The sequence below is a fragment of the Rhinatrema bivittatum genome, chromosome 3, assembly GCF_901001135.1.
Source record: "Rhinatrema bivittatum chromosome 3, aRhiBiv1.1, whole genome shotgun sequence".
NCBI classification, from domain to species: Eukaryota; Metazoa; Chordata; class Amphibia; order Gymnophiona; family Rhinatrematidae; genus Rhinatrema; species Rhinatrema bivittatum.
The window spans coordinates 379,393,205-379,407,215 of record NC_042617.1 but is presented as its reverse complement, the minus strand read 5'-3'; the positions used below and the strand labels follow the sequence as shown (position 1 = coordinate 379,407,215).

At 43.0% G+C, this 14,011-nt stretch overlaps 1 protein-coding gene across 1 annotated transcript in view; it reads left to right on the top strand.

The window, feature by feature from the left end:
• Positions 1-12,042: 12,042 nt before the first annotated feature.
• The window catches only part of MEI4 (meiotic double-stranded break formation protein 4), a 165,597-nt gene continuing 163,628 nt past the window's right edge, over positions 12,043-14,011 (top strand). Inside the window, exon 1 of the mRNA XM_029595578.1 lies at positions 12,043-12,315. Within this exon, the coding sequence (XP_029451438.1) occupies positions 12,264-12,315 (52 nt within the window). The 5' untranslated portion in view covers positions 12,043-12,263. The remainder of the gene's footprint in view (positions 12,316-14,011) is intronic.

Below are 14,011 nucleotides of genomic sequence, written 5' to 3'. Positions count from 1 at the left end.
CCGAGCCGGGACTTTGATTATGGCCATGAAACTGTCTGCTGGCTTAAGCTGGCAGAGGCAGCATCCCCAGTGCTGCTGCTGCAATGTGGCACCAGTTGCTCTGAGCTGCATTTATCTATATTTAAAAAACTCACACAGCACTTCTAGGATCTCTCTGGCTGCTGGGAGCTCCCCAGGCTCTGGTGGCCCCAGTAACAATTTGGCTGGTATTTATTTAAATTTTATTTACCCCATTTACATCATACTTGATTTTCCATACTATAAGCATTAAAGTACATAGATTTCCACTTGCTGTCCTTTTTTCCCCATTCCTATACAGGTATTTAATATTTTACTGACTTGAGGACTTTCACTTACTTAAGGGCTTTTTTCACCCACCCCAAATGATCCTAGTTTATTGCCTTCTGATCCAACTGTCTTATTTTCTGTAAGAAAATGATTGTGGCTAGGATGCGAAAATGGGACAGCCAGAGGCAGAGGGGTAATAAAGTAGCTTGATGGACTCTCTGCCTGGGTAACATCAAGCTAGGTTGAGAGAACATTGTACAAATCTCATCTTTGGGTGAGTTTCCTCACTCAGAAGGTCATCAAATCTTCGCAAAAGAGCACTGTTCTGTTCGTACATCTCACGTTGAATGTCAAAGTGGCCCCTAACCCCTCCACTAATACCTAAACCTCACCTCGAGTTACTAGGTAGGCTGAAAAATGTGATGAAAGCTGTTAGTGTAGCTGGTTTAAAAAAGGTTTGGACAAGATCCTGGAAGAAAAGTCCATAAACCATTAAGGTGGACTTGGGGAAATCCACTGCTTATCCCTGAGATAAGCAGCATATGGACCTTTTGATATCCTACTAGGTACTTGTGCCCTAGATTGTCCACCTTTGGAAACAGGATACTGGGCTTATGTTCTTATTGTGTCCAGTGTCTTCAGACAACTGTTGTTGGTGTCTTGGATCTTTGTTTCATTGTTTGTGCTGCTTTTCCCTTCTTTCTGTGCCATGGGATGTAATGTCACTATTATTAGTGCTCTTTACCCATCTTTTGGTGCTTTGGGGTTTTGATGACACTTTTTTACCTTACCCCCTCACATTATGCCTTGGAATATTGATACTATGTTTGTTGCTTTGTTCTGCAATCATTTTTTTTTTAGATGCCGATGCCAGTGCTTTTGTTGTTTTGGACCTTTCCTGTGGCCTTTGGGAGATTTAAGGGTCATTTTCTAAGCGGATTGCACGCGATAAGGGACGTTTCACATGCAAAAAGTCCCTTATCGCGTGTGATACCAAGTTTGGGGTGGAGTCGGGGCGGCGTCAGCCCCGGAAGAGGAGTCGTTGGGGCGGCACCAGGGCCGCCGCCGCGAAGACTTCATTGATAGCGAAAGGTACGCACCTTTATCGCTGCCAGTTTCGCGCCGAACCTACACCTTTTATGGTATAGTTATTTGGTGTGACGCCGGCAGCGATCGCACCGCGGGTGGGCGATCGCTGCCAGTTAGCGCAGGACCGCCCCCCCCCCCCCCTGTTACCGCGGGATTCAAAGAGCCCGGTGGTATTAGTAAATCCAGCCCTTAGCCTCTGCTCCTGCTGTCTTCAAAGATCTTTTCAAATTTCCAGGCAAGATGGTGGCATGAGATCGGACATATACTCTGCTACATGTTTCCATCTTCGAATTTCTATTTCCTTCTAAGCTATGTCATCCAAACGGAAAGGCAGGGTGCATGTCTTCCCTCCGGATACACCCCCCTTACCTGGGCAGCAGTTCTTGCTATCTTATTTTTCTTGTTCGGCATTGCAAGTGGGTCAGTCGACGCCCCTGTAATTGCGGATGGAGCACCCATTTCACCTATAGAGGTCATTTTAAGTCCCCTGGATCTTTGGCTCCCACCAGCTCAGAGACTAGCCTCCCCACTGTAACCTGTGGTGTCATGAGATGATGTTCTGCTGGTGCCTGCGGGGCGGGGGGGGGGGGGAAGTGTGTGGAGGTTTGGCATCTCAGCAACAACTGCCTCCTTCGTCGTCTGCACAATTAAGCTCTGTAATTTGTTGCCATAGGATGTGGTTAGGGCAGTTAGTGTAGCTGGGTTTAAAAAATGTTTGGAAAAGTTCTTGGAAGAGAAGTCCATTAATTGCTATTAATCAAGTCAATTTAGGGAGTAGCCACAGCTATTACTGGCATTAGTAGCATGGGATCGACTTAATGTTTGCGTTCTTGCCAGGTGCTTGTAACCTAGATTGGCCATTGTTGGAAACAGGATGCTGAGCTTGATGGACCTTCGGTCTGACCCAGTATGGCAGCTTCTTATGTCCTATTTATCCAGCTAAATAGTGCTGAATGCACTTTGAATATCAACTTCACTGACTATTCGTCTTATCTGTAATATAGGTACATGCTGCTAATCAAGTCATTCAGAATCGAGCCTCCGAACATTTAAAGGGTAATTTTAAAAGGAGTTACATGTGTAAATGTAACATACCTTCATAGCAATTTTAGAAAGCCATTTGCACGAAAAAATTGCACTTACACATGGATATCTTATGGGCAATTCAATGGTATATATATTGGAGCAATTTTCAAAAGCCCACTTACATAGGTAAAGTGCATTTACACATCTAAAACACAATTTTAAGCATGTAAATGCTTTTTTTAAATTACCATCTGATAGTGTACTTTGGCTTAACTAAACAATTTAGTAAAGGTAATGACAATCATGCTAATACCATTTCCAAGCTGATCGAAAGCCTTATGCACTTGTTGCACCTCTCATAGTGCATTGGGTTCTTCATGTCAATGTGCTTGCTGAGTCGCTCAGCATTCTATACCTTGAGGTTTTCATACCACTCTTTTTGCTAACTTGCTCTGTACCTATGCTTTGGAGTCTTGCTTTGTCCCTCTCTTAGTGCCTTTTGGAATTTTTGCCTCCATTCCTACTGCTTTGGCATTTATTCAATGTCTTGGGTATCAGGATTGGTTACATTTATTTTATTTATTTATTTATTTTTAATTTTTATATACCGATGTTCCTGTAAAGAATACATATCGCACCGGTTTACAAGGAACTGAACAGTCGCCTCCAGGGCGGAAATACATTAAAACAGTCGCCTCAAGGCAGAATACATTAACACAAGTATACAGGAAAACTATTAAAGAGAACTTTCATTAACTCAATTAAATGTAACTGGGAACCATAAATCAGGAACATATGTACAGAGGTAGGTATATCGTCTGTCACTTCACCAGATTTTAGCTCTCAGGGAAAGCTTGAGTGAATAGCCAAGTCTTTAGCTTCTTTTTGAATGTCGGAAGGCATGGTTCTTGGCGGAGGTCCGGTGGGAGCAGGTTCCAAAGATGAGGACCTGCAGTGGACAGAGCTCATTTCCTCAATGAGGTTTTTGTTGGCTGGGTGTGAAGCATGTTCTGGTATGCACTTCTGATTGGTCTATTGGAGATGTGTTGCTGTAGTTGGAAGGATAGGTTGAGGGGGGAGATGTTGTGAAGAGCCTTGTGAATCATCATGAGGGATTTAAATTGTATCCTAAATTTTATAGGCAGCCAGTGAAGATTTTGGAGGATAGGGGTGATGTGATCCCATTTTTTGGTGTTAGTGAGAATTCTGGCCATCGCGTTCTGGACCATATGTAATGTTCCCCATCCCAATTCAAACAACCATATCAACGTTTTGAATCCTCTGGGAGTTCTGCACAGATCGTATACATTTACCTCTAATGGTTTCATGCCCTCTTGGACACGTTCTTCAAAATTCTTAACAAATTCTATTACAATCTCATCTGCCCACTCAGAGTTGTTTCAAAAAGCATTTGTGTTATTTCTGCTGAAACGTAACTGATTGTACACTTTCAAATATGCAAATATAATTCTGCACATATACAGAAAAACGATATATTCCATTACACTAAAATCCATTATTATTGGCATTTATGTAACCTCTTGTTGGGTTGGCAAGTTCTATTCTCTGCAGGGTTACCAGATTCTGAATGGTTATGGTCAAGTAGACAGTGTAATAAGCCTGCCAAGATGATTCTCTCCTCTGGATAGTGTTGACCAGTCCCTCTGTAAAAGGAATAGTTCTCACTTGCTTTCTAGGAACTTGACCATTAAAGAACTCAAGATACCCCTGTGAACCAAATAAGATCACTCCAGGTAATTAAAGTCAAATTGAAGCAAACAGGTTGATGTTTCTAATAAAAAGTTGTTGAGGACAATATTTAAAAACCATTTAGATGGATAATTTAAAAGTTCTCTGTCTAAATGGCAAACTAGTTATGCAGCTAGAATTTAGCTGGATAGGTGGGGGACATTATGGAGACGGGTGGGAGGATTTCCTGGGAGGACCGGCATTAACCAGATAAGTTAATCAGCTAATGCTGATATTCATTGTTATCTGGATAACTTATCTGACTAACTACTGATTGGGCTGTAGACCTGTCCTAAATTTATCCAGATAAACATATTTGCTATCTTTAAGATAGCCAGGTATTTCAACACGCCGCTGAATATACCGGATAAAATTATCTGACTAACTAGCCGAGCTGCAGAGTGGATGAAAACTGACACCATTTATCAGGCCCAGCGTGACCGGGTGTGAATGCTGTGCATTTGCACGGCGCGGCATACTCGGGAAGGCGGTGGTGGGCCAGAGGCAGCATGAGAAGCTGCGGGCCGTTGGTCGAGCCTAACCAGTCAGCAGCCGAAGAAGGAGAGCGCCGGCGATGGAAGGAGAGGCCTTACTTCCGGGTATGGGCATGCGTGTGCGAATGCCCGCACACAGCTTCTGCTCCCTCCTCCCCTAAGCAGGAGCATTGGTGGGCCGTATGTCCCGAAGATGGCAGGAGGCCCGTAGCACCGTGATGAAGCTTATCCCACCATGGCCTGAAGACAGCACGGGCGGCCTGCGAGACCATGCTGGAGCTCATCCCATCATGGCCCGATGATAACAGGAGACCATGTGTGTGTGTGAGCTTGCATGTATGTGTGACTATGAGCCTGTATGTGTGCCTGAGAGCCTGTTTGCATGTGCATGTGTCTGTGTGAGATCCTGTGTGTGTGTGTGTGTGTGTGTGTATGAATATGTGTGTGACTGTGTAAGAGCCTATGTGTGTGTCTGCATAAGAACCTGAGTGCCTGTGAATGTGTCTATGTGAGAGCTTGTGTGTTTGTGTGCCTGTGAGAGCCTATGTGTCACATATAGGCCTCTCATAGGCACACACATATACACTCATACAATGTATCTGTGAGGGTGAGAGAGATGCAGCCTGTGTATGTTAGAGGGAGTGTGTGAGAGAATTAATGTATTATTGTGCAAGTGTGTGAGAGAAGAGATAACATTTGTGCGGCCCTACCTCCCCTAATCCATGACAATCTCAGAGTGACTGGAAATCAGATCCCAGGTATGGAGAGATTTTTAAATCCTTATTAGTTTTAATTATTTGGTGTAATTTGAAGATTCTGCTCTTTTGAAATTTTTTTTTTTTTGGGGGGAGGGGGAAGTAGAACATTTTTTAATTGGATTTTTTATTCATCAGATTTTTGAAATTTTTTTTTATTGTTTGGGAATATTTTGATAATCTATTCATTAACATTAAAGAAGGTTTCTTCAAATTGCAAGTCCTAAAAAGGCTCAGACCGCTTCTACACTTCCAAGACTATCGTTCAGTCCTACAGACTATCATCCTCTCAAAAATAGACTACTGCAATTCCCTGCTACTCGGACTCCCAGCTAACACCTTAAAACCCCTACAGATCCTCCAAAACGCCACAGCCAGGATACTTACAAAAACCAACAAAAGAGACCATATCACCCCCATTTTGAAAAACCTACACTGGCTCCCGATCAAGTTCAGAATCTCTTACAAAATCCTCACCATCATTCACAAATATATCTACAAGCTCATCCCACTGGAACTCAACATCCCTCTTCGACTTCTTATTCCCGATAGACCGGTGAGAACAGCTTACAGGAATACCCTCATTGCCCCAGCCATTAAATCCATTTTAAATAAACGAACTCTATCCAAAGCAGGCCCACAACAATGGAACTCGTTACCCCCTTTACTCCGACAGGAACAATGCCCGATCACCTTCAAAAAGAGACTCAAAACTTGGCTGTTCGAGCAAGCGTTCAATCTATGCCAATAACCTACCACTACTCACTTCCTTCCTTAGTTATTATATCTCCTTCAGAATACACCAATATCATCACTCCAGTTAGCATTACCAGCTTATCAACTCGCAGATTGTCTAGTCTGATCACTATCTAATTTTTGTTTAGATGATTACAAGTCTAACTATTGTCTAGCCTGTTACACAAAAATATCACACTATTTATTGTTCATGTTATATGGTGATAACAGTCTCCCAGTTTATTTGTTCCAAGTTATATATTCCTTGTTCTATGTAATAGCATTCTTACATGCATGTTAATGTTAAAATGTAAACCGAATTGATTTGTAACTCTGCTACATGAATTTTGGTATATAAAAATGCTAAATAAATAATAAATTAACAGGTTAGAAATATTATTTTGATGAATATAACTTTACTATTATGATTGTTTTATATTTCTTGTTTTTATTTAATGTTTTATGAAGAGTGGTAATGTTTCTATTTTTGCATTGTGCTCTGCATATAGAGGCTGGCTTGTTATGGGTTCCAGTTCACTTCTCAGCACGTTTCTGTTTATACTTTCTGATCTCTTTATTCTGTATTTGGTCAAGGTGTCTGGGTTCTGCATATGTGACAGAGGTGAGGTATTTTGCCAGCATGTAATTTCTGTGGAGGGATCTGTAGCAGCCTGGTTTCCTAATAAGAGCTTTTATTGGTGTTCTTGGGCCTGGTGTAATATGTGCAGTGTTGCCTTTTCATATATAAGGTTGTTAGGGTAGTTTTAGAATGGGAGGTTTACTATATTGTAATGGCAATTCTGTTTGTTCATGGCTTTCTGAGGGCCAAGTTCACATCGAATACACATTACAAAAAGTCTAATTCCATAGGCGCTCCAAGGGTCTTTTTTGCAGATTTTTCTGGTTAGCACCACAGGAGTGCATATAAATATAATTTGCATGCTGTAAGTGATATTATTGCCTCAGAAGACTGTACTCTTGAACATTCTTTTTCATGTAAAATGTGTTATTAACTGCATAATTTAATTGTGTGTGTCTGTAAAGAGTGTGGGAGTGGGTGTGTGTGTGTGTGCAAGGCTGTAAGCTTTGCCTAGGGTACCTAATACACTTCCTTATCCATAGGTTCTGGGCGAGGGGGCATGTCAGTTTTTAAAAATATAGATTGCAGGATAGAGCTGGGCTTTATTTGATATGCCTGGGACAGTCATTGAATGAATCGGGGAGGCGGGGGAAGCATAGCAATTTTTCACACAGGGCAGAAAAAAAACTTGCAACAGTCCTCCATTTATTTTTAAAGAAAACATATAGGACATAGTCCCAGTTCACAGGTTGTACTGGTAGTTATTGCTCCTCAGTAAAAAAAAAAAAAAAAAAAAAGCCAAAAAAGCTTCTTTGGTTTCAAGCATCCTCTATATTCTGAACTTTATCACTGGGTTGTGGAGGGGTAAATGTGGCGATTTGTGTGAAGATTTACATGAAGCAAAATCTGTGCCGCAATCATATTGCCAAATTACTAGCCCTTATTTGCTTATTTAAAAAAAATCAGAATCAGAAAACAGCTAGCTCATAAAAGTACGGTGCAGACAATCCAGAAAACAGCTGGATCATTAAAGCACACTAAAATCTGAAGAAATATGGAACTCAGAATATGTGGCATTAGAAGAAGATTAGATAAGGATTGGCTAAAAGTTCTAAAGTATTCCAAGCTATTCAGAATGCAAATTTTACAAAAATGACACAAACAGCAACTACCGCTGCACTGCAGCAATGTTTTCCTTTTGTAATCTGATTTCAGAATGACAGTTTGATCAGCTACTTTCAATTTTCTAATCATTTGATATAGCAAAAACAATAAGGTGCACACCAGAATTGCTAAGCAAAGACCTAATATCGCAACCACTGTTACAGCACTAAAAATCAATGCGGGGAAAATCAGCATGCAGATTCTGATATGGTTTTCTCAGACTATAAAATCCAGTGAAAAGTACAATACAAGGTTAAAATACCTACTGTACATAAATAATGATCACATGGTTAGAATCAGAAAGTAGCCAATTCTCCCAGATTAAGGATTTAGAAATAATGACAGTGACTTTAAAACGAGAGCGCGGGAGCCCATACATGCTTAGGTTTCTTTGCTATAAGCACAACAAGCTCTAACAGGTGAATGAGAAGCATACATCCAATTGTATTCGCACTGCAAAAAACCAGGCACCCAAAATTTAGGTGCTCGTGCCTCGATGAGTGTCCAAAAAAACGGAGTTTCCACAAGGCAGCTCAGATTGCTTACACAGATAAGCGCGTGCGTGTGAACGCCCAGATAGATGCTCCTAACCAACTGGATGCCCAACCAGGTATCCAACTAGGCACACAACTGGATGCATGGGCGGACACACTGGCACGAACCGATGGAACTGAAGAGGGCAGCCTAATGCGCAGGAAAAACCGCACGAAATGCCACCGCGGCCTATCAAGTAACAAACAAGAAAAGCCTGAGAGCAGGGCCTAGCAAAAAGGCTGCTCAACCCTCCAGGCTTCCCACATCCCCTAAGCTCCCCCGGAGGCGGGAATGAACATTGGATCGCTGTGCTGAGCACAGAGACCTGAGGGAGGAGGAATCCCTACAAAACTTCCCTCCTTCCCAGTTTTTTTTTTTTTTTACTTTTTACCTGAGCTCAGCCTGTCTCAGCCAAGTGCAGAGTTGGTCTCTGGCTGCGGTGGGTGAGGGCATATACCTTCAGCGCCACGCTTGGCTTCCTGCACTTGCTTGCCTTTCAGCTGGTTTTTTTTTGTTTTTTTTTACAGCTATGTCTATGCCTGCTGAAAAAAAGGCCACCAGACCAAGGCACTCATCTGAGGGAGGAATCCAAAGATATCACCTCAGGAATTCTTGACTGAGGGAGGGACCATAAGGTATCACCACAGGAGCGTGGGGCAAATTAATTTCCCTCTCTTTTCTTCTTTTAAAACTTTAAGCAAACCTCAATAGGGAACATAAGAAATTGCCATTCTGAGTCAGACCAAGGGTCCGTCAAGCCCAGCATCCTGCTTCCAACAGTGGCCAATCCAGGCTACAAGTATCTGGCAAGTCCACAAACACTAAGTGGATCCTATACTACAGATGCTAGTAATAGCAGTGGCTAATCCCTAAGTCAACTTGATTAATAGCTGTTAATCGACTTCTGCTCCAAGAACTTATTTAAGCCTTTTTTTAAACCTAGCCACATCCTCTGGCAACAAATTCCAGAACTTAATTGTGCACTGAGTGAAAAAGAATTTTCTCTGATAAATTTTAAATGTGCTACTTGCTAATTCATGGAGTACCCCCTAGTCCTTCTATTATCCGAAAGAGTAAACAACTGATTCAGGTCTCTGAGATGCCAATTATGTCTATCTCATCATTCACTGCTATATACTCTAACTCTCCCATCTTACTTATTAGAGTTCTGGTATTGGCATATAGACATTTCAACATGCATTTTTTGTTTATATTAACAACCTACTTTTCAGTTAATAGGAATAATTTGGAATTCTTTAGCTCAGGTGATTCTTTACTTATAAATACATGGTCTACTTTTGCTTGAATTGGAATCTCTCTGTTGGAATGCCCTAATTCTCCTGCAGCATTAGTATCCTTCAAAGATACATTACTCTGAACCATGCACTGCTGAGGCACTGTCAGCTTTCCCCCTTGTTCTAGTTTAAAAGCTGCTCTATCTCCTTTTTAAAAGTTAGTGCCAGCAGCCTGGTTCCACTCTGGTTATGGTGGAGCCCATCCTTTTGGAAAAGTCTCCCCCTTCCCCAAAAGGTTGTCCGCGTTCCTTACCAAACTGAATCCTTCTTCCCTTTACCATCGTCTCATCCACACATTGAGATTCCAGAGCTCTGCCTGCCTCTGGGCACCTGCACATGGAATAGGGAAAATTTCAAAGAATGCCACCCTGGAGGTTCTGGATTTTAGCTTTCTACCTAAAATTCTAAATTTGGCTTCCAGAACCTCCCTCCCATATTTTTGGCTCCTTCCTAGCACTGTCTATATTCCTATCTAGGTGATGCATGAGGTCCGCCACCTTCGCACCAGGCAGGAAAGTTACCAGGCGGTCCTCATGTCCACCAGTCACCCAGCTATCTACATTTCTAATAATTGAAGCACCAAATATGATGGCCGACCTAACCCTTCCCTCCTGGGCAGTAGCCCTGGGAGACTTGTCCTCAGTGCGAGAGGACAAAGCATCACCTGGAGAGGAGGTCCTTGCTACAGGATCACTTCCTGCTACTCCAAGGTGATGCTTTCCAAATCGGGAGACCTTTCTGATCCAAGGCAGCACTAGGGCTGCCAGACTGGATTTGGGATTTGACTACTGAATCTCTAAGGTCTCATCAATGTACCTCTTTGCCTCCCTCAGCTCCTCCAGGTCTGCCACTCTTGCCTCCAGTGATCGGACTCATTCTCTGAGAGCCAGGAGCTCTTTGCATTGTTGTACGCATACAATCTCTCGTTGGCAGGTAAAAAATTATACGTGACACTCTATGCAAAAAACTCTTGCTGCTGGACTGCTGCCTTCATCTTAATTTTATTGAGTTCCTAGTTAAGTTTAGGTTGCTAAGGGAGGTGGAATAAGAATACTTTAAATTTATAGGTGTATCCACTAATTAATTTGCTAGTGACCTACAAGGGGATGATTAAACTATCAATACGGGCTGATGCAATCGTATGATTTAGATAAGAGCCTGATTGATTTTTAATGAGAAACTGTCTCTTGCCTAAAATTCAAGTGTTGAGCTAGGGGTAGGTGGGAAGGAAAAACAGACACTAGAATTAACTCACATTAGCTTGCTTATTATCTCAGACACACATAAACTCTAAAGAATATATCCCGCTATTTCACCTCTCTCCAAACTTTTTTAAGTCCTACGATTTCCCAAAGCTATACTTACCAATCCTCTTCAACCCCCAGAAAGTTGAGCTTTTCTCAATGGATTGAGGTTTGAGTTAATGGTGCGTGCTTCCGGTCCGCTTCAGCTAGAAAGGGTGCAGGGCCTCTGGAAGCTGGGGCTGTGGAGTTCGAAGCCTGGATCGCTCGCTGTGACCTCTGGAGTCCTCTCCCGGGGATGCTGGTTACAGTATGCAGATGAACCTTCCAGTCCTCTTCTACTTGAGATACATGTCCATCATTTGCTGGAGACACAGAATACTGGCAGGCTGATGTCAGTGCAGTGGTATATATACTGTGATGTCAGCTTAGAGGTGCAAAACTCACTTGTTCTGGATTCATCTGTCTGTATGCTATACAAGCCGGAAATGGTATTGTTACCGTCAGAATCGGAGCTCCTACAGTATCTGCATGTATTTATTGGGGTGCGGGGAGAGGGGGGAATGATCAAGGTTCTCGCCTTCTCTACAATGGATTGTAGCACTTGGATTAGGCACTTGATTAATTGCTCCGAGCCTAGCAGATAATCCCGCTCCTGCAAAAAGAATCTTGGACTTGAGGGGGATTTAACATCAGGAGATGCCAAATAAACAGCTTAAGCCCCCAAATGGAAGTGAGGTTTTTCGGGTCCTGTGATGGTGCGCTAGCCTAGGGTTACATAATTATAGACGTTATTTATTACAAGTTATAAAAGTCAAAGCATTCTTGTCATGAAATTCTGCACCTGTTTGTCCTTTCTGCTTATGTACAAGTACATTATAACTCTGTACAACCCTCCACTCAACATCAAGTGTTTCGCATCCTCACATGGACAATAATAGTAATCCGCCTACAGCAAGAACTAAGCCTCCCCATCACCGAGACACAGCAGGCTGTCGCGGCAAGTAGAGCGCCTAGGAAAGCTCCGCCACCTGAGCTCCCGCCCACTCCTTCCCGCCGAGTCTCGCGACAGCCGGCGTTGGAAAAAACACTTCTGCGCAGGCGCAGCTTCCAGTGGCCCTGCGGGGCCAAGCCAGAAGTGCGGTGACGTCACGTATTAGTACATCAGTACTACTAGTAACGGTACAAAGAAGAAGAAGAAGAAAAAAAACAAAACAAAACTAAAATAATTCTCTCTCTGAAAGAGCGGTTTCCCAGCAGTGCCTGGTGTGAAGGTCACGGCGGTCCGGTCTGGAGTTCCGCCTGGGTGATCCATGGCGGCGGCGGCGGCGGCTGAGGCGGGATGTGCGCTGAGGGAAGTGTCAGGTGAAGAGTCTCCTCTTCTTCGTTGTAGGCAGGGAGAGATACGCAGCCACCGTTCCACTTCACAGAAAGTGATACCTCCCAGGCAGTGGTGAAGTGACTTGTACACATAGAAAATGTATCCCAGGCAGGGATACCGACAAAGACGGCCACAGTCATCGGTTGACGGTAGCGGTGCCATGGAGACGGGGTGCGAAACTGACAGAAAGGGATCCAAATCAGGTCGAATCGGTTAAGCCTAATGCTGTTTCCAATGAACGTGCTGGAAACTGTCATTTAAAAGAGGAAGTTGCACATTTGGGCATGATTTAGCTAGTTTTGTTGTCCCTCGCATCCATGGTTAGCTAGAGTCGGTATTAGTCTGGGAGGACGGGTTAAACATTTCTCAGTCAGTCCTGTTGGTCTTCCTTTGAATGTTGGTAGCAAACTTGATATGATAAAGATGATGGTTATAATTTGAATTGTGCTAATGCTTTTGGTACGGTACTGGATGACGGGTTGATTCTGAAATTAAGTGGTATGGGTGTTTATCCACTTAAAAATCTTGTCCTTAGAATTCAGTGGATCAGATTTAATGGCACATATTCCAATTGGAAGAAAATGATATGGATAGGGTGCTATGCTGGAATTGCTGTTTAATATTGTTATCAGTGATTTAGTGGGAGAAATGAATATCAGTATTGATAGTGTAACTCCACCCCGGTGTGCCTGGCCTATACTTGTGAGGCCATAAACCTATTTATAGTCTCTTTGGGGCAGGGAACTAGGCTTGTGGTAGACACCGTCTCTTTTCTCCCCAGAGTACCTTTGTTGGATGGGAGGGAAGTTACCTTTCAAGGCCATGAGTACTAAGGGTGTCTCTGGTAGGTTTGTGTAGCCTTGGAGAGGAGTATCCCATTTGAAAGTTCACACTCTGGATCCATTGTATAGGAACTACTCCAGGATCCAAGATGGTGTCCAAAATTAAAGTTTACGTGCAGATAAGTAGTGGTATATGGGCTCAACTTATTCAGTTCTCTGTCCAAGAATTAAGCTATTCATTTTATAGTTCTTTCTCGCAGCCTGTGCAGAAGTGTCCCTCACAGGGACCCAGGGTATTCCTACTTTCCAGGGAGTGGATGCCCTGTGTGGAATAGGTACCCACTGTTGTTGGGTGCCAGGGATTTCCCTCTAACCCTGGATAAAAATAGCTAAAACAATCTTGGAATAGCAAGTTGCAAATCTCCCATTCCCCAGGGGTGAAGACTCCTGTGTAGTGTCTTCGCTGTTCTCAGTTGACTTGTTACTCACTGGGTCCTTGGGTCCCAGGAATCCTAGTTGAATAGCAGCTCTTGATGTTCTCTTCGCGTAGGAAGGGCAGACAAATGCTTCCTCCTGAGTCTCAAAACAAATCTCTTCCCTTGGAAAGCAATTTAACCCTGGAGGGTCCTGGTACCAGGTCATCACCTCCTCTATCCCCGTCAAGGTGCAGAGGGGCAGGTCTTCCCTAAATTGGCAGCCCCCAAAACAGATTCCCTAGTCCCTGAGTCCAGGTGGTGCACAGGGTTTCACCAGGCCTCCTACAAAGAAAATGTAAAAACTCCTGAAAATATCTCAACCAATTGCTTTATAAAGCTGTCATTTATTCTGTCCAGGAACTTTGTCTCTCTATCGTGTCCTGATGTTAAATTTATTCAGTCAGTATTGAGGTAATTGAAAT